This window comes from Gouania willdenowi, chromosome 22 (assembly GCF_900634775.1).
Source record: "Gouania willdenowi chromosome 22, fGouWil2.1, whole genome shotgun sequence".
Lineage (NCBI taxonomy): Eukaryota > Metazoa > Chordata > Actinopteri > Blenniiformes > Gobiesocidae > Gouania > Gouania willdenowi.
The window spans coordinates 2,339,307-2,363,397 of NC_041065.1; the positions used below are offsets into that span (position 1 = coordinate 2,339,307).

General features: G+C 40.4%; 3 protein-coding genes across 4 annotated transcripts; all 3 read left to right on the top strand.

The window, feature by feature from the left end:
• Positions 1-87: 87 nt before the first annotated feature.
• Positions 88-10,964, top strand: cd93 (CD93 molecule). The gene is made up of 2 exons (XM_028437914.1): positions 88-94; positions 9,006-10,964. The coding sequence occupies exons 1-2, from the start codon at positions 88-90 to the stop codon at positions 10,715-10,717; spliced, it is 1,719 nt and encodes a 572-aa protein (XP_028293715.1). The 3' UTR covers positions 10,718-10,964.
• Positions 10,965-11,032: 68 nt separating this feature from the next.
• Positions 11,033-13,437, top strand: LOC114456622 (thrombomodulin-like). Its single transcript, XM_028438511.1, has one exon. It carries the CDS (start codon positions 12,028-12,030, stop codon positions 13,159-13,161), a length of 1,134 nt encoding a protein of 377 aa, XP_028294312.1. The 5' UTR covers positions 11,033-12,027; the 3' UTR covers positions 13,162-13,437.
• Positions 13,438-20,254: 6,817 nt separating this feature from the next.
• On the top strand, positions 20,255-22,951 carry LOC114456570 (parkin coregulated gene protein homolog). Of its 2 annotated transcripts, XM_028438427.1 has the most exons (2): positions 20,255-20,958; positions 22,808-22,951. In XM_028438427.1, the coding sequence occupies exons 1-2, from the start codon at positions 20,325-20,327 to the stop codon at positions 22,909-22,911; spliced, it is 738 nt and encodes a 245-aa protein (XP_028294228.1). In that variant the 5' UTR covers positions 20,255-20,324; the 3' UTR covers positions 22,912-22,951. The 2 variants fall into 2 exon arrangements, with proteins under 2 accessions (XP_028294228.1, XP_028294229.1); XM_028438428.1 differs by lacking the exon at positions 22,808-22,951 and having other exon boundaries at positions 20,255-22,280.
• The last annotated feature ends 1,140 nt before the right edge of the window (positions 22,952-24,091 follow it).

Consider the following 24,091-nt stretch of genomic DNA (forward strand, 5'->3'; position numbering starts at 1 on the left):
AGCCTGAATGTTATGTAATATTCCTGAGATAATCTCTCCCTGAGGGAGTTCTCTAAAAACGTTAAATTACAGGTCATGAATACGGGAATGACAGGTAAAGGTTAAACTTGCTTCTTCATGTGCACGACTTTATGAGAGCTCACAGTGCAATCTATAAAACATAGAGAGCTGTGTGAGGATGTGATGAGATAAGAACAAACACTGTATTCATGAAGCATTACTATAAAAACCCAATAAAAACATAACAAAACATTTTTTTTTTTTACCTTGTCTGCACATGCCGTCAAAGGTCAACACCACAGGAAGTGCAATCATTATGACACAGCAATGCATGTTTTGTTATTGCAATAAAATACATTGAATTATTTTATTGCTTAATTGTGACCATCACCAGCCCTCTATAAGGAAGGGAAAGAAATATTTTATTATCGGGAGGATATAAAAAGGGAGAGCAGTGATACACCTACGTGAATAGGGAGGGGGAGGGGAAAGGGAGCAGGGAGGAGAAAGTCAAGGTATGAAATGGAAAGGGTGGGGAAGAATAGATTGTTTTACAGTGAGGGTGAGATGTGAATTTGTAGAATATATTGTGCTTATTATGTTGTGTAATCCAGCCAGTATAGTGACAAGTGTGAAGCTTAGCTATAATGGTGGTGGCTGTGAACAGGGGGAATGAGTGAGTGGTAGTACCTAAAGCAGGTATTTGGGATTAACGTGTCTAAAGTTAAGCCCAGTATGAGTTTTATCCCACATCCCAAGGCGTGCCAGTGCATCGTAGACCAGTGTATGTGCAAAAACCGTTACCGCAAACCCAAGAACTGCCCCGGGCCCGCAGATGCAGCCAGGCCAGCAGAAACAGTGGGGGCGAGGGAGCCCCAGGCCACCCCCCGCGGCCGAGCAACCCCCCAGAAGCCCCCAAGATCCCAGGCTGAGAGGCAGCCACCGCCCCCCACACACACATCCGAGGAAGCCCCAAGTAGCCGAGCACCCAGCGCATCACGCCACCAACCCCAACCCCCAACCCCAAGGCCCCCCGTCAGCATCCCGCCCCCCCCCCCCACCCACCCACACCCAAGCACCCAACCCCAAGGGGAGGGCCCAGAGAGCCCCCGCCCGAGACCCCAGCAGAGGAGCCAAGGCCCACGCCCAGCAGACGGCCAGAGCAGCGCCAACTGGGCAGCCAGCGGGCGCCCAGCCCACGAACAGGCCACAATCCAGCAAGATCGCACAGCTCCAGGCGGTGCAAGAACAGCAGCCCAGGCCCCGCCCCCACCGGACAGCGCAAGCCACGGGGCAATGCCCCCCCCGGCGCAAGGGCGACCGACGGCCGCCACCGCAGGAGCAAGGCACCCCAATGGCACACAACCGATGCGGAGCAGCAGCCCCCCACCAAAGGCGCAGAACCCACCCACCTGCCAGCCCGCAGATAGCAGGACAGACCCACCAAGCGGCCGATACCGACCTCAAAAACCGAAACAGCTAGAGCCGCCCCCCAGCATAGAACAACATCCCGGAGCGCCAAGCAACCCCGCCCCAACCCTGGCGCAGAGACCAGCAGAGGCCAGCACCCCCCAGCGCGCCCACCCCCCACACCGCCGCGACAGGCCACCCCAGACCCACATGCCGCAAGGCGCGCCCCCAAGGCAACAAGGAGATGAGACAAGCACCAAGTCCCACCCGTAGGGAAGGGGCACCCCCACGCCCCACCATGCCGGCACCGCCCGAAGAGACCCCGCGAAGAGAGCCCCCAGCAGCACCCCCCACGACCCCCAGAGACCCACCACCCCGCCACGCCCGACCGCACCCTCCCGATCCCCACACGGCGGCCCAGCCATCAACAGAGTGGCCCGGCCCCCACCCACAGGCCCAAATGTGTGAAATTACCCACCACCCTGTTATGGTGCCTCTCCAATCCCCAATGGAGAGGCACTTCCCTATCCCCTGAGTGAATGTATGTGCTTAGTGAATGTATGAAGTGCTATTAAAAAAGGGTGGTAGGAGGGGAGCGGTGCTCCCCATCCAGCCTATGTGTATATATGTGTATGTTGTGCAATAGCTCCGGAGGGTGGAAGTGGTGGTCCCACCCTCCGGGGGGTGGTGTGTTGAGGTGTAATTAAAATTGGAGGGATTAGTAGGGCAGCCAGAGGTGGGAGTGCCGCCCCCGTGCCACTACTTAGTAGCACAGGCGGCGGCCCCCTCCACCCCCAGCCCCACCATCCAACCCCCCAAGGGTTGGGTATGTCCTTATAACACCATCGGGAAGTTAAAGGCCACAAGCTCTCAAAACACAGTGTAAATTAGGCTTAAAACTGCCATCCATCATGGACAACTCCTGTCACACCCTGCGTGACACTGTGGGGGCTCTGAGCAGCTCCTTCAGCAGCAGACTGAGACATCCACCCAGCAACACCATCCATCTGCAGTCAGACTGTTTAACAGCACCACCACTACATGACTCTGATGTATAATAATTATCAATATCATTAATGCTGCTCACTGCAAGTTTTTTCTGATCTGTTTTTCCACAATTGTACAAAGTGTTTATGCCTTGTATTATTTAATTCTATTGTATTTCTTCTTCCTTTATTTAATTATTGTTTGATGCTGTTATATTTCCTGTTTCCCTGTTTGTTGGAGCTGCAGCAACATCTAAATGTACCCCAATGGGGGAACAATAAAGTTTTATCTTATCTTATCTTATGACTGAACTTCTCAACCTATCTCTAAGGGAGAGCCCAGCTACCCTACGGAGGAAACTTATTTCAGTTGCTTGTACCCATGATCTTGTCTTTTGGGTCATGACCCAAAGCTCTTGAACATAGGTGAGGGTAGGACCCACAATCCACCGTTAAATTCAGAGCTTTGCCTATGGGCTCAGCTCTTCTACACTACGACGGATCACTGCAGGTGCACCAAACCACCTGTTGATCTCTCGCTCCATCCTTCCCTCACTCGTGAACAAGACCCCGTGTTATTTGAACTCCTCCACTTGGGACAGGACCTCATCTCCAACCCGGAGAAGTCACACTTCACATAGCTGTGAACTGATTCAGTGAGAGTGGAAGGTCACGGGCTGAAGCCAACAGGACTACATCATCTGCAAAAAGCAGTGATCCAATCCTGGGGCCACCAAACCAGACCCCCTCAACAACCCTGGCTGCACCATAAAAGTTATGAACAGAAACGGTAACTACAGAACAGGCCAGATACCATTGTACATCGGTAGCATTCACCAAGGTCTCTGCCTGAGGAGGATCCGCTATGTTAGGACTACAGCTATCAACAACAAACAAACATGTTGAGAGCACTGAAAAGCAGCAGATTCACTGAGCTTCACACACTGAAGGCTTGTTAACCTCTGACGTCCCAGACCAGTCTGTTCCACAAAACCCATTGACATAATAAATCCTGTGTCCACATCTGACCAGCAACCCTAAAGCTGGAATCCATCCAATCAGCCACAGCTTACACAATCTGTGATGAGCACAGAAGTCCAATAACACTGCTCAGTGTATATATAAATATTCTATAAAAAAAAAAAAAGTACATGCATGCGTGCTTACGTGCGTGCGTATGGGGGGTGGATTGCTTCTAAATCGATAGACGATACACGTCTACACACGCTTTATTGTGCAGACATATTAAAGCGTCTGCACACCTACGCCACACCTGGATGTGCACCAAACAAACATAAATGGATCAGTCACACGTAGACGCAGGTGTGGCGTGAGTGAAGCTATAGCGATCAGGTGACCTTCACTATGTGATGTTTAAACACTTATTAAACACTTAAATATTAGGCACTTACGCGTGCAGATGTATACATGCGTGCAGGTACACCCGTCTATAGAGTGACTGTGGTGTTACGCTCTGAGTCAGAGCGTTGCTGTGATTGGACAGGATACAACACTCAACACTCACACACTTACTGATGTGCACGCGTGTGCACGCCTGCACACCAAACAATTTTTGTTAGGTGTGCAAGTGTGAACATGTCACGCAGATGGTGCTACATAGTGATCGCTATAGCTTCACTCACACCACACCTGCCACTACATCTAACTACTGACATTAGGTAAGTTTAGTGAAAGTTAGGCAGGTTCACGTACATTAGTCTGGTGTGTATGAATTTAGAAGCGATCCACCCCCCTTAGTGTGTGTGTGTGTGTGTGTGTGTGTGTATTGTGGCCACATGCACTCCCATAGAGCAATGGTTCTCAACCTTGGGGTCAGAACCCCATTTGGGGTTGTGAGACACTGGGAGGGGGTCGCCAGATGTTTTCAAGGAACGAGGAATATTTTTTTTTTCTGTAACCACCAAACTTGCCATATTTTAAGCTATTTTATCACTTTTTCTTGCCGTATTTTTGCTCCTTTTAATGCATTTTTGCTACATTAGTCTCATTTCTGACACTTCCACCTAATGTCCACAGTTACATGATGTTTTTTAATTCGGAATTACATATTTCGCATTAAATCATTCAGAATTAAAGTGTTCTGTTTTGTGTTTACATGGAAACAGTAATTCTTGAATTGAGGTTTACAGGGAAAACTGGTTTATTCTGCTTTAGGTCTGGGGGTTGGGAAGGCTCTGATTGGACAGGGGGAGGACGTATCACGTCTACCGGCTGTAACACAGAACACCACACATGAGATGGTTTTCACCTTTATAATAATTGTAGCTTTGAAGTAGCAGCTCAACAATAACACACTGTGGTTCACAGAGAGATATGACTTAATCACCAATAAATAAAACTGTTACAATGATAAACTTGGTGATATTACAGGCTGTGCAGAAGCCCTCTTTTCACCATATTTTACGCTTATTTTTGCCACCATTTGTCATGACTGTTATGTGCCAGTATAAACTAATTGCACACGTGTCGTCCAGGTTTTCAGTTTATCGCTAAATCTGTCCTTGTCTTTGGCTCTGGCAGCTGGAATAAGGCTTTTTTGTGCTTTTAACTGATATATTATATTATATTATATTATATTTATATTGGACTGCTAAAAAAAAGAAGTTACCTAGCAACATGATATCAAATAATATTTTGCTCGGACAGTTTCTTCTTTCAAAGAGTTGAGGATGATGTTTTAACATTTTTATGGACACTATTCTCAATTTTTTATGTTTGGAGACGTTGTCCTTAAAACCTTTTTAAAGTATGTGAGCAGAATGTGTCTGCAGAGCTTTCATTGAACTCGGCCTGGGTGGAGGGAGCTTTCCTGTCATTGTGTCCTGTACAGTTCCTACACGAAAACACAGGAAACCTGCTTGATTTACATGAATGACTCATTTTTCAAATAAAAGGGATTCCAGTGGATTTCATGGATGCAACGTTTCTCCTTAAAGGCTCTGCTTCTTTTTCCTTGACAAGCTCAAACACAAAGACAAATATAAAAACTGGTTCCACTCCATCCTGTGGAATACATATTTATACAGTGTGTGTATCTACGTTACGTACGCTAAGATAAGACATGGTTTTTTTTCCCCTGCAAAGGGAAAACAATCCATCAATCCTGTCCTTGTGATCTTTGAAAACGCTGTAAGTCAGCTGTGATGTCATCACTAAGCCTGGACCTTTGTCCTCCTTCCCCAAAGCCGTCACTGGTACAGAGTACACTCAGTCATACATAAATTACTCAACACTTGCTGTACATTCAGCTGACATTAAAATCTTGTTTTCAAATATGTAGAATAATTGTGAATTTATCAGTAGCAGTTTTAATATTTTAGTTAATTTTTTGCAGGCACCTTTTTTGTCTGTCAAATGTATTTAAAATAAACTAAAATTAAAGAGAAAATGTTATTTAACTGTCGAACCTTGTCAGAATTTTATTTATTTATATATTTTTTTAAATTGAAAAAAAAAAATGTTGATGATCTCGGTCTCGACTAGTCTCGGTTTTGGTCTTGTCTTGGTCTCGGTGCATTTCTGGTTTCGGGCAAGTCTTGGTCTCGGATAGTGTGGTGTTGAACACAACACTAGTTTGATGTAAAGCTGTCCTTACATAGTGACAGCTTTAGCAGATGTGAAAAAAAGTCACTTTTATAAGAGTTGCAGACTGCACCTTTAATACAAACCCTACAACACGCCATGAAAGAAGTTTGGTAAAAATCCACGAAGAAGAGTGAGGTTAGCGTTGGTGTCTTCGTGGATTTTTACCGAACTGCTTTTGTGTTGCGTTGTGAGCGTTTGTGTGGTGTTGTGGGTTTGTATTTGTGTGCGCTTTCATTTTGTGTTGCACTGTGAGCTCTCAGGGCGTTTTGTGTTGCGTTGTGGGGTTCTTCATTTTGTGTTGTGTTGTGAGCTTTCACGGAAATGTCACGACAAAGAACATATGGATTATGTTCAATGTGAGGCCATGAAACAAAAATAAAGAAATAAACACAAAAAATTATAATTTACTCGGTAACTTTTTTAAAACCTACTTAAGAACAAGAAAAAATACTGATTTAGAAATATACTCCAAAAAGTACAAGTGTCCATAAAGGCAACTCAATTACAGTAACGTTACTTCTAGAATGTACTGTATGTGTACGGAAAAGATTCCTTGAAAGAAGAGGGAAATAATTGTAAATTTTCCTCCTCCATCTCCTGAAACACCAACAATAAATGTATTATTTTGGAAGGAATATGAAAAAAACAAACAAAAAATGTAGATGTTTTTTTAATATAATTTATGCTTTTTTATTTTTCCAGTTAAACAGCTGCATGTGAAAGTACAAACAAATGTAACAGATCTATCCTTTAGTAAGTCATTTAATTATAAAGCGCTTTTTGCAGATTAAATCACAAAGTGCTGTACAGAGCTGTGGAAAATTAATACAACAGGTGAAACATCATAAAAGAACAGTGTTGGGAACGTTACTTTAAAAAAGTAATTAGTTATAGTTACTCACTACTTGTTCCAAAAAGTAACTGCATTATTAACTGAATTACTCTATAATAAAAGTAACTCATTACCAAGGAAAGTAACTATTTACGTTACTGTTAAAAAAAAAAAAGTTGCTAAATGTCAAATAATTCACATTTTTTAGATGTGTGTGTCGTTGTGAGGTGTTTCATTAAACTAGAGTTGTTTACAACAGATGTGGACAAAGTCTTCACTCCTGGATATAATGAACACTTCACATGTACGTTCTTGACTTTGACCATAATTAATATAAAGTAGTGTTTGTATCGTCACCTTAAAAATGTCAACTTTTCATCAGATTGTTCCACGCTCACCATCACTGCTGATTCATCAAATCTGCTCTGTGTGTGTGTGTGTGTGTGTGTGTGTGTGTGTGTGTCACATGTGCCGGCACGTGGCCTTAGCCAATCATAATCGCTCACCTTGTTTCTAACCACCTCCTCACTACAGCTGAGTAAGAAGCCAGGGATGCTTTCGGATAAAAGTTTATTCAATCAATACATGTAACGCACCATATTTAACGTTCAGTAATGATAACGCCATTGTAACGGCGTTGTAACGGCGTAAAAAGTCATTAGTTAGATTACCCTGTTTCTGAGAAACAAACGCCGTTACCTAACACCGTTATTCCAAACACTGTAAAAGAATGATAAAAAATAAACTAAAAGCTTTTCTGAAAAGCAAAGTCCTCAATAGTTTCTTAAAAGCGACCACACAGTTGAGCTCCCTGAGAGACTGGTGCAGGTTCTTCCAGAGTCTGGGGGCTACAGCCTGGAACGCCAGGTCTCCTCTGGTTTTAAATTTAGTTTTTGGGGTCTTTGTACGATCTGGAGTCTGTTTAGGGCCGACTTAATAAAACAAGAATTACAATAGTCAATGTGAGATGATATAAACGTGTGATCAACCACTGTGCCATGAGAGATGGTCAGGTATGCCGTGGGAAATTATTCAATTTCACATAATTGGTCTAAAAATCATTTTTGAAAACTAACATTGCTGCGTTTAACAACACAGAACAAAATTAAATTATAAAAATGTATTATAAATGTATTCATTAATAATAATGATAATAACAGTAATAATGTAGTATGTAAATATAAAATAAAATGTAAAAAATAAATGATATAAAACAAAACAATATTTAACAGATTAAAGTTAAATTGTAGTTCTCATCATATTTAAAGTTTTGTTTTGTATTTGTATTCAAGACACTTTGATGAAAAAAAGACTGCATATTGTTAATTATACATTTCATTTGAAAAATGATAAAAATCCTAATAATTGTTTTTTCCCCATGACAGCAGAGGATCTGCTTCACACACTGATGTCAGAGAGAGAGTGAGAACAGACAAGATGAATCGCGTGTAAGCCTGAGAGAAGCTTAATCAAGCTGAATTCATTTCACAGTCTGGATGTGGAATGATGGTTGTCCTGAGCAGCAGCTGAGATCACAGCGTCCTCTGTGAGCTCTCTGGCAGGGAGGAGCTGAAAGCAGAAGCCGCTTCTCAGGCCAGTAACTACAGAGTGATACGCATATTCATGTTAGAGTCTCTAAAACCCCAGAAAACTCTCCAATAACACATGATAAAGTACAGTTGTCACTATAGTCTTTATTGAGAAAAAAAGTCACAAAAGACATAGTTAAGGGAGGCAAAGTTTCAGTTTTGGTTTTAAAACGACGCGGACAGAGGATTTTACAAACTGCAGCTTTAAGTTGACAAATAATGTCAACTAATTCTACTAACTCTGGTTAAATATTGCAATAACAAACCAAAACAAAGTGTATTCACTGTTGTAGTACACAAAGGTCAGAGGTTTATCCCTATTGTGCATCCATCGTCATAGTTTGTTATTAACAACTTAATGCACAGTGAGGTCTGGTGAAACAAAGACATCTGGAGCCTTCGTCAAAACACTGTGAGTCCTGGTATTGTTTCCAAGCCCACAGAGGAAGTGCTGAGCAGGAGGAGAACGAACAAGATCCTAACAGCAGCTGAACATGATTTCCGGCTTTAGTTAGTGTCCCAAACAGGATGCTGCAGCAGGAGTGTTCACTTATTGCTCTCACAGTGCTTTCAAACTTTGAGGGACCTTCTGGATATCAGCTCATGTGTTGAGCTCTGTGGCAATAATGCTGCTGCTGATTCTCCTCCTGTGTGTGAGCTTTAAGGAACTATCAGGAGCTGAACACAAAACGCTGTGCGGGGCAAACACCTGCTTCACGCTGCATCTGGAGAGAGTGAGCTTTCAAAAAGCCAAGCAGAACTGCAACAATAACGGAGGTTATCTAATGACTCAGAGAGACCCACATGAAGAGGATGTGTTGTACTCGCTTCTCTCGCTGACACAGAAGCCACGTCAGGAGAGATCTGTGAAAGTGTGGATTGGATTAAAGCTGCACAGACAGGACTGTGTGTTCACAGATCAAACACTCAAAGGATTTAAATGGGTATCAGGGGAAGAAGATTCCCAGTACTCCAACTGGAAAAAGGAGCCGGTGTCTACCTGCACAGAGGAGAGATGTGTGCGGGTGGATTTGGAGATGAAATGGTCTGCTGCAACTTGCAAAAGCCCGTCTTTCTATGCCTGTAAGTTTTATTTTAAGGGCATGTGCTCTCCTCTCACTGTTTTAGGGGCTGGAACTATAACCTACACCGCTCCTTTTTCCAAAGAACCAGAAATAGACTCAATGAGTTTGATTCCACTTGGAACATATGCTAATATCCTGTGCAGTGATCAGCAGTCGTTCTTCTCCGTGTGCACGAGTGTGGCCGGTACCTACAGCTGGACTGACCCTGGCCCGTTCTGCAGCGTAGGAGAGAGAAGCTGTGGGATCAGTAACGGTGGATGTGCACACGTGTGCCACCAAGCGGCCGATGGCGTTACCTGTGAATGCAGGAATGGTTATCACCTGGAACCAGATGGACTTGCTTGCCGCATTCAGGATTTGTGCACTCCAGATACCTGTGAGCACCAGTGCATGATGGGAGAATCTGGGTTCTACTGCACATGTGCAGAAGGCTTCATGCTGAGTGAAAATAAACGCAACTGTTCGGATCTGAACGAGTGCCAGTCACAGCCCTGCATGGATCATGAGTGTGTGAACATATATGGAAGTTACACGTGCGTTTGTACGGAGGGCTATGAGATGGTGAACGGGAAATGCATGGATGTGGACGAGTGTGTTGAGTCCAGATGTGAGCACAGCTGCTGGAACAACATCGGATCGTTTACCTGTGTCTGCAACGAGGGCTTCACTTTATCCAAGGACGGCTCCTCCTGCGAGGACATTGATGAGTGCGTCGCTGATGGCTGCGTCACTCACTTCACCTGCGTTAACACAGCGGGTGGTTTCACGTGCACACACCCACAGGACGTCAACGTGCACGTTTATGGAGCACCTTTCAGTCCTGACACCACTGTTATGTCCTCGGCTGCGTCCCCTGATGAGGGGCCACAACACCTCTTCACAGAGACGTCCATCAGAGCTACGGACGAGCCCCCGTTTCAAACAGACGTAGGCAATGAGAGCATGGGCGAGCAGCACAGCAACACGTCCTCGGCCACAGGCCCAGCCCACCCGGGCCGGTCCAGGGTGGTGGTCTACGTCCTGGGCTCTCTAATTCCTCTGCTGCTCCTGGTCGCAGTGACGTTTTTTATCGCAGTTTTCCGAAGCTATCGTATTAAAAAAGAAGAAACCAAAAAGAAGGAAACCACAGACGGCTACTGCTGGGTGTCGTCTGGTTTGGATCCACGTTTAGAGAAACTTTACGAGTCCATCGTGACTGATGACCTCTGACCTCTGACCTAGATGTCCATGTTTGCAGTTATTTATAGTAATAATCATAGGCTCCTGTGTGTGTGTGTGTGTGTGTGCGTGCGTGCGTGCGTGCGTGCGTGCGTGTGCGTGTGTGTGTGTGTGTGTGTGATATAATGATTTCTTTAGATTTACAGATCAGATGTTTAAATTATTATTAATAAAGACAGACATAAAAATAGATAGCTGCAAAACAAAAACTATTATAATAAAAACAAATGTATTACCAAGTACAGTTTTTCACAAAACAAGGAATTTGTTTTGGTGGTTGGTGCAAAAGCAGCAACAGTAGAATAATAATAAAAAAAATATAAAGAATGAAGAAAAAGGATATGATATGATATGATATGATATGATATGATATGATATATATACATGCACTACTATATATATATAGTAGTGCAGGTAATATATTGTCAAATTGATGTCCCATATTAATGACTCATTTCTGATATACACATAAACCTTAAGCTCTCATTTTAAATAACTCTATAGAAGTAGTTCATTTTTTAACTTTTAATGCAGACCCCACTGGATGTATTCACATAAAAAACATCATCTGTGCAAAAAAAACAAACAAAATAAACAAATAACTTCACTTCTGGAAAAAGAGTTATTTCGTCCCAAACAACAGCACATACAGTAGAAGAAAAGCTGCCCTCTCTCTCTTTTTTAAGTATTTTCCTCTAATAAAGTTTTTCATACCTGCTTTAGTTTGGTGGTTACTGTAAAAAAAAAAACATGCACGACATATGGTTTCAACTTAAGACAACAAATGCAGACATGGGGAGAAAATGCATTTAAATTTAAAGATAAAATATAAGCAGAAAAATCCATAACATGGTACATTTTATGGTAAATATCTTGTAAAAAGGAAACTTCAGGGAGTTGAATGGTATGATGTGGTATTTGAGTAATTGTTGCAGAACACATTGGCTTTTTGCCTTTTGGTTTGTTCACACACTAGAATAAACAAGGAGGAAAATCATCTTGTGTGCATGTTAATATGTAAATATTGGGTCTGTGCATCGACAACATGAACAATAAAGATCCGTCTTGTCTGTTAGTGGTTGGTGTGTGTGCTGTGACATGTGGTGAATAGTTCATGTCTGTGTGTGTTTCTGCTTCTAACTTTATCTGCTTTCCTTCCTGCTCATTGTCCAGAGGGAACTCTATTTCCTGACCGAGGAGCCACAGCCTCACAATTAAACACCAACACACACACACACACACACACACAGAACAACTTTCACATCAGAGTGAGTGTCTGTCTGTCTGTGCCACTGGGGGCAATGGCAGTGACTCCTACGTTGGTAGCTCTTTTCTTATTGTCTCTGAGGCCAGAATCCAGCTCAGCGAGGTCACAAAGCGGCCTCTGCAGACCCGTGTGTTTGGAAGACGACTGTGTGACACTCCACCAGGACACGGTGGATTTCCAACGAGCTGAGAACGCGTGTGGTGACCATCATGGGGAACTCCTGACGCTCCAGTCTGAGGCCGACTGCGCTATCTTTGATGTTTTACGTCAGGAATTGTCTGGAAACTTCTGGATAGGACTCCGCTTACCAGCTAACGTCTGCAGCAACCTGGCACTGCCACTGCGAGGATATAAATGGACATCTGGTAAAAAGAACAAAGGCTGGACTTCACACTTGGTTCAGTGGAGGGACAGCACCACCCTCTGCTCTCCACACTGTGTTTCCGTTTCCAGTGACGGGACGTGGACAGAGAGGCCTTGCCTGAGTGAAATCCATGGTTTTCTGTGCAGAACGCAACACAAACATGCGTGTGTGGTTGGAGAGCTCACAGGTCCGTTGGTGTTCCAGAGCTCTGACGGTTGTCTGAGCGGCCCCTGTGAGCACATGTGTAAGGCCGTGAAAGGAGGTTACATGTGCTCCTGCTACAAAGGCTACACGGTGGACGGTACGGACGCTCGGCGCTGTAAGCTGCACTGTCCACGGCACACGTGTCCCGCCGTGTGTGGGCCGAGCGGCGACAGAGCTTGCTACTGTCCTGATGGCTTTCTGCTCATCAACGACAAGTCCTGTGAAGACATCGACGAATGCATGATGTATGCGTGTGATCACGAGTGTAAAAACACCTTTGGCAGCTTCGTGTGCTCCTGCGCTAAAGGCTACGTGCTGAAGAATCAGGTGAAATGCGTTAAAGCAGAGGACGGTAAAGATTTAGTGGAGACAACGACTCCCGTCCTCACAGACAACCTGAAACCATCATTCTTCACCAACAAGACTCTGAAGACCACCTCTACCTCTGCTGGGGAGTTCCTTTGGATCTGGATCGTGGTCACGATGGTTGTGTTAGGCTTATTGTTTCTCATTAGATGTTATGTTGTTAAGCATCTGAAGCGTAGAGAACATAACCAGCAGGTCACTGGTCTCACACCTGTGGACAATAACGGGTGTTGAAAGACCACGTCATGTGACACCGTGTGAATCTGGAGATGATCTGACTCAGAACTGTGTAAGCAATGATAAAGTTCTCTTCTTTTCTGTCCTTCATATGTAACTTTAATGTAAAACAACTGCTTCACGTCTGATGAAAAATGTACCTCCATGTTTGATATGTTTAAAAGGTAAAGCTGTGTGTAGCGTTGTTAGAGCCTGATATGTAACAACGCCCAGAAGTGGAACAAGACCTGAATTATTATTAAAAATAAAAATGTAATAAACCTGAAATGTAATAACAACAATGTAAAAACACTTTTTGCCATTTTTATATATATATATATATATATATATATATATATATATATATATATATATATATATATATATATTATAATTATAATTATTTACAACATTTTTTTTTAATTTATATATTTTATTAGAAACAAATATTCTAATAAAAGTTAACCTTCCACTTGTGTTAGCTTACTGTTAGCATCTCTAATGCTAATGGTTCTTAAATCAGCTGTAAAATACAGTAAAAACAAATATCATTATCATATTAGCACTTTGAGAAGACTGTTGTAATTTGCGCGATATAAATATATATCTTTTTTAAATGGTAAAATGAGGGAAAGCTTGATATGAAACATATTTCAATAATTGTTAACTACATATGTGTAGAACTGCACACAGAACTGTAACATGGTTCTCCCAGTTTTGCGTTAAATTATAATTGACAATTTGCATAGAATTTTCATGGCAATTACAATTACAATTCACCCCAACCCTGATATATATATATATATATATATATATATATATATATATATATATATATATATATATATATACACATATGTGTGTGTGTCTGTGTAATACTACTCTCTACATTGAAGCAATAACTCCTTTAAATCATTGACTCACTCTATGATGTAATAAAATTATTACATTATTCAGGGATTTTGTTTTTGTCTCATTATGTAATAACAACCACAAAAGGTTTTTCATTTGGGCTCAGCCTTTTGTTACATTATTGACCAGTTTTGGGTTATATTAAAAAAAAAAATGTTTATAACAATTGAAGGCATTGTTACATACAGTATGTGGTTCTAGTTCTTTACCACCTTTAGGATCAACTGTGTGCATGTTTGAACTCTTCCTCTGTGTGGGACCATAACAAGGATGAAGGTGTTCTGCTGCTTTTAAATGATATCAATGTTCATATGTACGGTTTGTTTTTGCTGCTTCAGCACCTCCCATTGCCAAGTCATGTGACTTACTGTGACATCACTACTTCTGTTGTGTCAGATTCTGCCAAAGCCTGTTATTACTTCTTTACACCAGAGGCTCTCAAACCTTTTCAGCCCCCGACCTCCAAAATAAAGTTCCAGAGAGCGGGGACCCCCACTGTATCTGAACAGTCATGTGGAGACAGGACCATCTATAAGGGGGAATAAAGGGGAGAGATTTTTGGGGTCCATCCATAAAGTTATTATTATAGTCATCTTAAAGATGGAAATCATGGTTTTAATCACTAATAAAATGGTTCAAAGTGACCAAAAATGGTGGAAAAGGTGGTGAAATGTGATTTTAAAAATCACAGAAATTGGTTCAAAGTTGCAAATTAGAGTGGATAAAAACAGACAGAAAAAGTGTTAAAAAGGGTTCAAAGTGTCAATATTGGAACAATTAGTTTAAACTGGTAAAGAAAGGATGTGACAAATAGTGAATGTGGTTAAATTGATTAAAAAAAAAAAAAAAAAAGACACAAAAAACGGTGAAAAGAAGTTAAAAGTGACAATAATAGGTCAACATATGTGACAATAGGTGGAAAATTGGCAGAAAGGGTTTATAAGTGGTAAAAGTGTCAGAAATGGGAATAATGTAGCAAAAATGCATTAAAAGGAGCAAAAATATGGCAAGAAAAAGTGATGAAAATAGGTTAAATTTTGGTAAGTTTGGTATAGTTGCAGAAAAATGGTAAAAATAAAGAAAAAATGGATCAAATTGTTAAAAAAATATATTCTTAATTCCTAGAAGGCATCTGGCGACCCCCTCCTAGTGTCTCACGATCCCAAAGGGGGTCATGAGTTAGTTAGTTAGCTAAATAGTTAGTTAGCTAAATAGCTAGTTAGTTAGTTAGCTAAATAGCTAGTTAGATAGTTAGTTAGCTAGTTAGTTAGTTAGTTAGTTAGCTAAATAGCTAGCTAGTTAGTTAGTTAGTTAGTTAGTTAGCTAAATAGCTAGTTAGTTAGTTAGCTAAATAGCTAGTTAGTTAGTTAGCTAAATAGCTAGTTAGATAGTTAGTTAGCTAGTTAGTTAGTTAGTTAGTTAGCTAAATAGCTAGCTAGTTAGTTAGTTAGTTAGTTAGTTAGCTAAATAGCTAGCTAGTTAGTTAGTTAGTTAGTTAGTTAGCTAAATAGCTAGTTAGTTAGTTAGCTAAATAGCTAGTTAGTTAGCTAGTTAGTTAGCTAAATAGCTAGCTAGTTAGTTAGTTTGTTTGCTAAATAGCTAGCTAGTTAGTTAGTTAGTTAGCTAACTAGCTAGATATTTAGTTAGTTAGCTAACTAGCTAGCTAGTTAGCTAAATAGTTAGTTGTTAGTTAGCTAAATAGCTGGCTAGTTAGTTAGTTAGTTAGCTAAATAGCTCGCTAGTTAGCTAAATAGTTAGTTAGTTAGCTAAATAGCTAGCTAGCTAGTTAGCTAAATAGCTTGCTAGTCAGTTAGTTAAATAGCTAGTTAGTTAGCTAAATAGCTAGTTAGTTAGTTAGTTAGTTAGCTAAATCGCTAGCTAGTTAGTTAGCTAAATAGCTAGATAGTTAGCTAAATACTTAGCTAGTTAGTTAGCTAAATAGCTAGTTAGTTAGTTAGTTAGTTAGCTATATAGCTAGCTAGCTAGCTAGTTAGTTTTAGTTAGTTAGCTAAAAAGCTAGTTAGCTACATAGCTAGTTAGTTAGTTAGTTAGCTAAATAGCTAGCTAGTTAGTTAGTTAGTTAGTTAGTTAGTTAGCTAGCTAAAAAGCTAGTTAGCTAAAAAGCTAGTTAGCTAAAAAGCTAGCTAGCTAGTTAGTTAGTTAGTTAGTTAGCTAAATAGCTAGCTAGTTAGTTAGTTAGTTAGTTAGTTAGTTAGTTAGTTAGTTAGTTAGTTAGTTAGTTAGTTAGTTAGTTAGTTAGTTAGTTAGTTAGTTAGTTAGTTAGTTATCTGGCTAAAAAGCTAGTTAGCTAAAAAGCTAGTTAGCTAAAAAGCTAGTTAGCTAAATAGCTAGCTAGCTAGTTAGTTAGTTAGATAGTTAGTTAGTTAGTTAGCTATTGCAAGCCGTTTTGGCATTTAAATACTAAGTTTGACTATCTGAAATGACCAAAGTAGAAATTTATAATTAAATTCTACTTAGTCAAAAAGAAAATATTATCCACATTTAAATTATGACTATCGGTAATTCGTGTGTATGTATGTATGTATGTATCTAATCAGATATCTACAATGTCATTTCGTGAATTATGGATATCTGCAAATGAAATATAGATATCTGTAATTCCATTTTCAGATATCTACAAAGTCCTTTTTACCAGTCACAATTCAATTTACAGTAATCTTAAATTCATAAATTATTTTATGAAATTATAAATCTTTATGTTATGGCAAGTGGAATTGGAGGTATCTTTAAATTAATTCTGCCCTTTCAAAATGTAATTAGAGATATATTGACCTAAAACTAGGCAAAATTAAATGGTTTGGTCAGTGTGCTTTTTTTTTATCAAACAGGCCAAACTGTAGAACTCACTGCCTACTGATCTCACATGCATCACAGAGTTTAAATTGTTCACGTTTAGGCTCAAGTTGTGGCTTAAAACAAATCAAAGTTGTACCCACCTGTAAATAATGTTTTAATAGTGTGTGTATCTGTGTGAGCTGAATGTATAAATGATGGATCACTGTTGCAAATAAGTTCATATGTGTTTAAAATTGTGCTTTTATACATTTTGTATATTTTGTATTTAGGGAAAAGCTCAACCAGGGACAGGAGTTGAGAATTAGCATTAGCATTAGCTATAAACTCTGTATGCATCGCATTAGTTGCATCTTTTGCTGTAACTATGTCTGACTGCATTGTCTCTGTCAAATAAATAAATCAGAGATATATACAATGTTAATTCTGGATAGTCAAACTATACTAGTTAGTTAGTTAGTTAGTTAGTTAGTTAGTTAGTTAGTTAGTTAGTTAGTTAGTTAGTTAACGTAAAAAAATACACAATTATGCAATTGTCAACATACAACAGCGCTTCAGGGCCACTTTTTTAAAAAAGAGGAAAAGGAAAAAGGAAAGATTTAAGTCTAAAATTACGAGAAAATAACAAGAATAAAAAGTCATTATCATAAAATAAAATAGATCATACAAACAAAAATAACTGACATGATATTACATAAATAAAATGTTATTATGAGAATGAAGTTTGAGTTTGTAAGAGAACCAAACCATATCTAGACACTGAGTAATACTCAGAAACAGCAGATTTGTGGATCCCCAGCTGTTTTACACCTTTAGCTCCACCTGCTGTGTAGAAGTGAGAACTGCAGGAAGTTCACCCACATCTTTAACTTTGATAACACTTTGAACTCTGTGCTTTGACTATGTTACAGTTTATATAAGATCATCTAAACACTGTGAGTTGTTTGTGGCTCGTACAGTTACTGGCTTCAGATTTGACTCCCACAACATTTATTAATTCAGTTGAACTATATTTTACATTTTTATATCTCAATGTCCTGATGTAAGAGCTGACAAGATATAACAGATAAGAACATAATAAGCCTGTTTTCACATATTGTTCTGCAGAAATCTACACTTACAAAGCATAAAAACATTTATTGATATCTACAATTCAATATATGATATCTGGAATGAACAATTGTAGATATCTACAATTACAATTGCAACTACTCAAAATTACATTATGGATATGTGGAATTGTAGCATGTCCAAATTGATTTGTAGATATCTGAAATTAAACTTGAATGCAAGTCAATGGGACATTTGGACGAGTTGTAATTACAGTAAAAAAGTTCCAGATATCTACAATGGTGATTTCCACTAAAACTGTAGATATACACTAGATAGAGTTGCAACTAGTCAAAATTACATTATGGATATGTGGACTTGGAATCACAACATGTCCATATTGAATTATAAATATCTACAATTACAAGTACTGCTACCTATTAAATGTTAAAATGGCTTGCCATATGTCTGGTCATTTCATTTTTAGGAGTTTCATTTTTAAACAAAAAATAATAATTTACTTTTACTGTTACTCACTAACAGTAACATAGTAGTTATAATTCATTACATTCAGTGTGGAAAGCTTCAAAATGTTATTCTTCTTTGAAACATTATGTTATAATCAACTGTGACCTTTGACCCTCTTATGATTTAATTATAAAGTAACTTCCTGCCAAACACACACGTCCACGTTTTCTCCCACATCTGCATGAATTCATTGCTTCATGTGCACGAGTTTGTACGCTCACATCAGCACATGTCGCTGCAGAGGAAATATTAGGTTCCAAAAACAAACAATAAAGCACAGAGGACAGGTTTTATTTGAGCAGCTGACTGCAGTGTTTATGAATCTCCTAGAGCAAAAACACACACACAGGGTGATGACAGCAGCCTGTTTGTCTCAAAGTAAAGCCACTAAAAGCACATTTATTCGTTTCTTTCTGCTTCTGACAGCTTTATTCCATATTGCAGACATGGGCAATTAGGGGCCACGAGGGGCCCTCTGTTTAAGCCCCCAAAGTATTACTTAATTACAGAAAGAAAGAAAAAGAACAGCAGAAAACACAAAATAAATGAAAAGACACATAATTACAGAAAAATACACAAAATGAAAACATGAATACTTTAATTTGCAACACTAATCGACCACATTACTTCAAAAACTGACAAGTTGATGACAAAAATACAGAAAAATGCGCAAAGTGACAACATATTGGTCATTGTTCTAATGCTGACATGAATGTTGATCATGTGACCCTCAGATCAGATACTATCACTCTGTTATACATCATCTCTAACATTTGTCTGGTTTAAACAGAGACACCTATGAAGCTGCACTAATGTCCAGGATTAATCCTGTGTGTTCTGTACTAAGGCGCTGGTTATATATCACCATGGTAACCATACCTGTCAAGTATTGGATTTGAAAATATAGGAAATTTTCTGGCGCCCACTATGAGCCAAGCTCCAGTATCCTTTATATTTTAAGACAAGTGGACAAGAAATCTAAAATAGCCACTTGTCGACCACTTACTAAATACAATGATGTGATTATAATGTGGTAGGCCGACCTTTGTTGACAGTGAAATGCTGTGAACATTCCTATATTATAAAACAGCCTAAATGAAAACATAAATGTATATGAAGGTATATGAAGCACATGTGTTTATTTGATATACTTACAGTTCATATAGAAGTCAACATGTTGCATATTTACTGTTGTTTGTCTTTAAATTATACATTTACATTTTATTTTAATTACGTATTTTCTTTTAATTTCTCATGCTCACTCATGTGGTTCTCTGGTATTCACTAATGACTTATTATAAACACTTCCTTTAACACTTTTATTAATTTTAATTTAATAATTAGTGTGATCATCACCAGCCCTCCCTATGGAAGGGTAAGAAATACTTACCTAAAAAGAGAGGGCAGTGTTACACTTTGGTGAGGGGGGTTATCCCACAGCCCAAGGCCAGTGCATCCACAACTGATGTTTCTGCAAGAACCACTTCTGAGAACCTAAGCGACGCTCCGGGTTGCAGCCAGTCCAGCAAAAACAACGGGAGTCAAGGAACCCCTAGGTCCACACCCCCACGACCAAGCAGCCCCCCGAGACGCCCTAGAGATCCCAGACCGAGAGGCAGCCACTGCCCCCACACACACACCTGAAAGCCCCCTCGCCACTTTTGTGAGCTGCAACCAGCTACCGATGAGCCCATTCATTTTCCCATCCAAAAGAAAAAGAACCTCTGACATCATCAGGGTGATGATGTCATCATCAGTCATCTTTGGTGGATCACCAGCTCCAACTGATGGAGAAGGCACACGCCATTCCATTTGGTTGCAACAACAGTAACTGAGTTCGCCTCTCTTTTTAAAGCATCGGCTCGGTGTTGGTAACCATGAATAATCCAAAGAAGAACAAAAATACTGAGAGCAAATTAGAGGGCTTCACCATGAAAGCCTATATGAGCAAAACTGGGGTGCCTGGACCTCCACCGTTAGGGATCTTTAAAGAGCGCCCTACCAAGTCAACCAACTTCAGAAGGTTCTACGACCGTGGAGACCTTCCTGTTTCTGTGGATCATTGTACTCGAGGCCGCAGAATTTCCTGGAAGGTGGACATCCGCACTCTGGACTACTTCCACTTCCTGCCACTGTTCTTTGATGGATTGGTTGAGACTTCTCATCCATATGAATTACTGGCTCGCCACGGAGTCCACGACATGCTGGAAGTGGGAGGCTCCAACATCCTACCAGTGATTCCCCAGCTCATCATCCCCATTAGAAATGCTTTGAACACCAAGAACATTCGGGTGATGTGTAATACCATGATAGTGCTGCAGCATCTGGTGATGTCTGCACAGCACGTGGGAGAGGCTCTTGTTCCATTCTACCGTCAGATCCTCCCACTTTTCAACCTCTTCAAGAACGAGAAGAAATTCCTTAGCTATCGCATCGACTACAGTCAGCAGATGAATGTGAGCATTGGCGATTTGATTTCAGAAACTCTGGAGATGTTCGAGCGCTTTGGAGGTGAAAACGCTTTCATAAATATCAAATACATGATCCCCACCTACCAGTCCTTCAAGAAGCTCTGAGGGCTAAAAAATATTATAATAACCCCACAAACCTGAATTTGGACAAAGCGGGTCTAAAAAAACCATACTGATTAAGTTTATTAATTATTATCATTATTTATATTAATTTACATTTTAATATATTTAATATATTTCCATACGCTCTAGTGAGCTCTTGTGTCTGTGTTCCTCTCCATGTTTTGACTAAATCTCTCGTGTTGCGTTGATGGCAAGGAGCGTCAGGCTAGAATCAGCTTGCTTTGAACAAGGGCAGGTCTGTGATGGCACATAACTCAAGCGGCAACGCGTTCTAGAGTTTTGGACCTGCCACAGCAAAAGCCCGATCACCCCACTGTATGTAACGTAACCTGGGCACCTTGAGCAGGTGATGTTGGACAGAACGTAGGGCTCTGTTAAGCTGGTGAGGGGTCAGAGTCTCATATAAGTACCCAACAGCAGATCAATAGGATGGTTTCTGTCCAAATCTACCTGTTTTCTATGGACTGATGAGAGCAAAGTTACAGAAATTAATAGAGCACCACATTAAATGAAGGGGAAAACATAATTAGGTTTTAAACTGTATTAAACAGCATTTTTATTTAATTATTATGTTTTCTACATTATTGAAAGTTTGTGCAACAGACAGAGAAGTCCACCTGCCCCCAATTGAACTTCTTCACTCACTTCTCCACGTTGGACAAACAAAATGTTAATTTAAATAGGGCGGTCTCAACACGCACAGCAATGTTGGTGAATTCCCCACAACAGGTGAGGAAACAGCACCACCAAAGGAATTAAGAATGCACCTGGTTTACTACCCTTTATTTTAGATCTTGGTGAATCCGCCCCATAGTGTTGATCTTCGACAGCATGTCAGACAAGGTCATTGTAGTGGTTACAGTCTCCCTTTATTTTTTTTCCAGTAGCCAAATAATGGTGTGTTTTAGCTATACATCCTCCCTTGCATTTTTGTCAGGAAATGCAAAATGTTCTATAAGGTCCTGGACTCAATCCCTTGAGTGGACACTTGGGCGACGTCCATTCTGTGTGGAGTTTGCTTGTGTAGGTTTTCTCCGGGTAATCCGGCTTCCTCCCACAATCTAAAAAAGGGTAAATAAAACTAAGTGTTGTGGTTATTTGTTAGTTACCCTAATTTATATGGAGCAAAGTACAACAAAGTAATCTCAAAGTGCTATCAAAATGAAAAATTCATAATAAAAAAGAAAAAAAACAGCAAGGTCCATATGAACAAGCATTTAGTGACAGTGGGAAGAAACCACAAAGTGCACTACAAACATTTCAGTATCACCTCATCTAAAGAAAACATGGAAAAACAGTCACTATTAACATGGGAGACAAGAACGGGAGAACTATAGGTTGGCAAAGGCATTGAAGGCACCCCGAATTTAAATGAATAAAGGGAAAAACAACATAAGGAGAGGTGAGGCGAAAAAGCAGATTTTGAACTGAATTCCCTAAAGGAGAGTAAAGTACAAAACCAGGAAAAACCTCTTGGCTACAAAAATACACAGTCATGAAAACCATAACACGTGGGCAGGTGGGGGTGGGTGATGGATCTGGGGAGGGGGAATTGGGGGCGAAGGTTGGGCAGAGAGGGGGAGAAGATATTCAGGCTCCAGCATTCTGAATTAAATGAATACTCAGTGAGTTACGATAACATCCCAACGTAGGGAGTTATAATAATTACAGAGGTTATGAGAGTGAAAGGTTAAGTCAATACCAAACAAACACTGACCAATCACTGACCAAACACTGGCTAAAACACTGACCCAACACTCTTACAGTGAGATCTCAATCGCTGGTAAAAGAAAGACCAGCTTCTCCTTCATCGTGTGAGAGCCAACTCCATCCTGAAGGACTCCTACCACCTGGGCCACTTCCTGTTTGAAGTGCAGGCAGAGGGTACAGGGCCATCAAAACAAGCACTGATAGACTGAAAAACAACTTATTTTCCAACTGCTGTAAGAGCATGTGTCTGTAATACGTGTTATATCCATCCTACCATGTATATACAGGCTACAGCCTCTCTGCACCTCATGTACCAACCTTTTTTCAATCTTGTGTTTTAGACTATGTTTATTTAATTTTATTTCATCTTGTCATATTGTGTTTTTATTATAACAGATTTTATATATTTCATATTTCTTATATATTTTGTTGTCTTTTTACACTGAATTGCCTGCACCTTACCTTACGTTGTACTTGTTGCAATGACAATAAAGCAAATCTGAATCTGTGTTTACCTCATCCTGCTAGGTGTGTGTTAACCTCTTTCTGCTAGGTGTGTGTGTTTACCTCTTTCTGCTAGGTGTGTGTTAACCTCTTTCTGCTAGGTGTGTGTTAACCTCTTTCTGCTAGGTGTGTGTTAACCTCTTTCTGCTAGGTGTGTGTTAACCTCTTTCTGCTAGGTGTGTGTTAACCTCTTTCTGCTAGGTGTGTGTTAACCTCTTTCTGCTAGGTGTGTGTTAACCTCTTTCTGCTAGGTGTGTGTGTTTACCTCTTTCTGCTAGGTGTGTGTGTTTACCTCTTTCTGCTAGGTGTGTGTTAACCTCTTTCTGCTAGGTGTGTGTTAACCTCTTTCTGCTAGGTGTGTGTTAACCTCTTTCTGCTAGGTGTGTGTGTTTACATCTTTCTGCTAGGTGTGTGTTAACCTCTTTCTGCTAGGTGTGTGTGTTTACCTCTTTCTGCTAGGTGTGTGTTAACCTCATCCTGTTAGGTGTGTGTTAACCTCTTTCTGCTAGGTGTGTGTTAACCTCTTTCTGCTAGGTGTGTGTTAACCTCTTTCTGCTAGGTGTGTGTTAACCTCTTTCTGCTAGGTGTGTGTGTTTACCTCTTTCTGCTAGGTGTGTGTTAACCTCTTTCTGCTAGGTGTGTGTTAACCTCTTTCTGCTAGGTGTGTGTGTTTACCTCTTTCTGCTAGGTGTGTGTTAACCTCATCCTGTTAGGTGTGTGTTAACCTCTTTCTGCTAGGTGTGTGTTAACCTCATCCTGTTAGGTGTGTGTTAACCTCTTTCTGCTAGGTGTGTGTTAACCTCTTTCTGCTAGGTGTGTGTTAACCTCTTTCTGCT

What these genes read in the sequence shown, in the direction of transcription:
- LOC114456570 (XM_028438427.1), top strand. Translation starts at nt 20,325, where the DNA reads ATGAATAATCCAAAGAAGAACAAAAATACTGAGAGCAAATTAGAGGGC. An exon ending in GATGTTCGAGCGCTTTGGAG is followed by an intron (nt 20,959 to 22,807) that starts GTGAAAACGCTT and finishes ACACTCTTACAG; the next exon opens with TGAGATCTCAATCGCTGGTA.
- LOC114456622 (XM_028438511.1), top strand. Translation starts at nt 12,028, where the DNA reads ATGGCAGTGACTCCTACGTTGGTAGCTCTTTTCTTATTGTCTCTGAGG.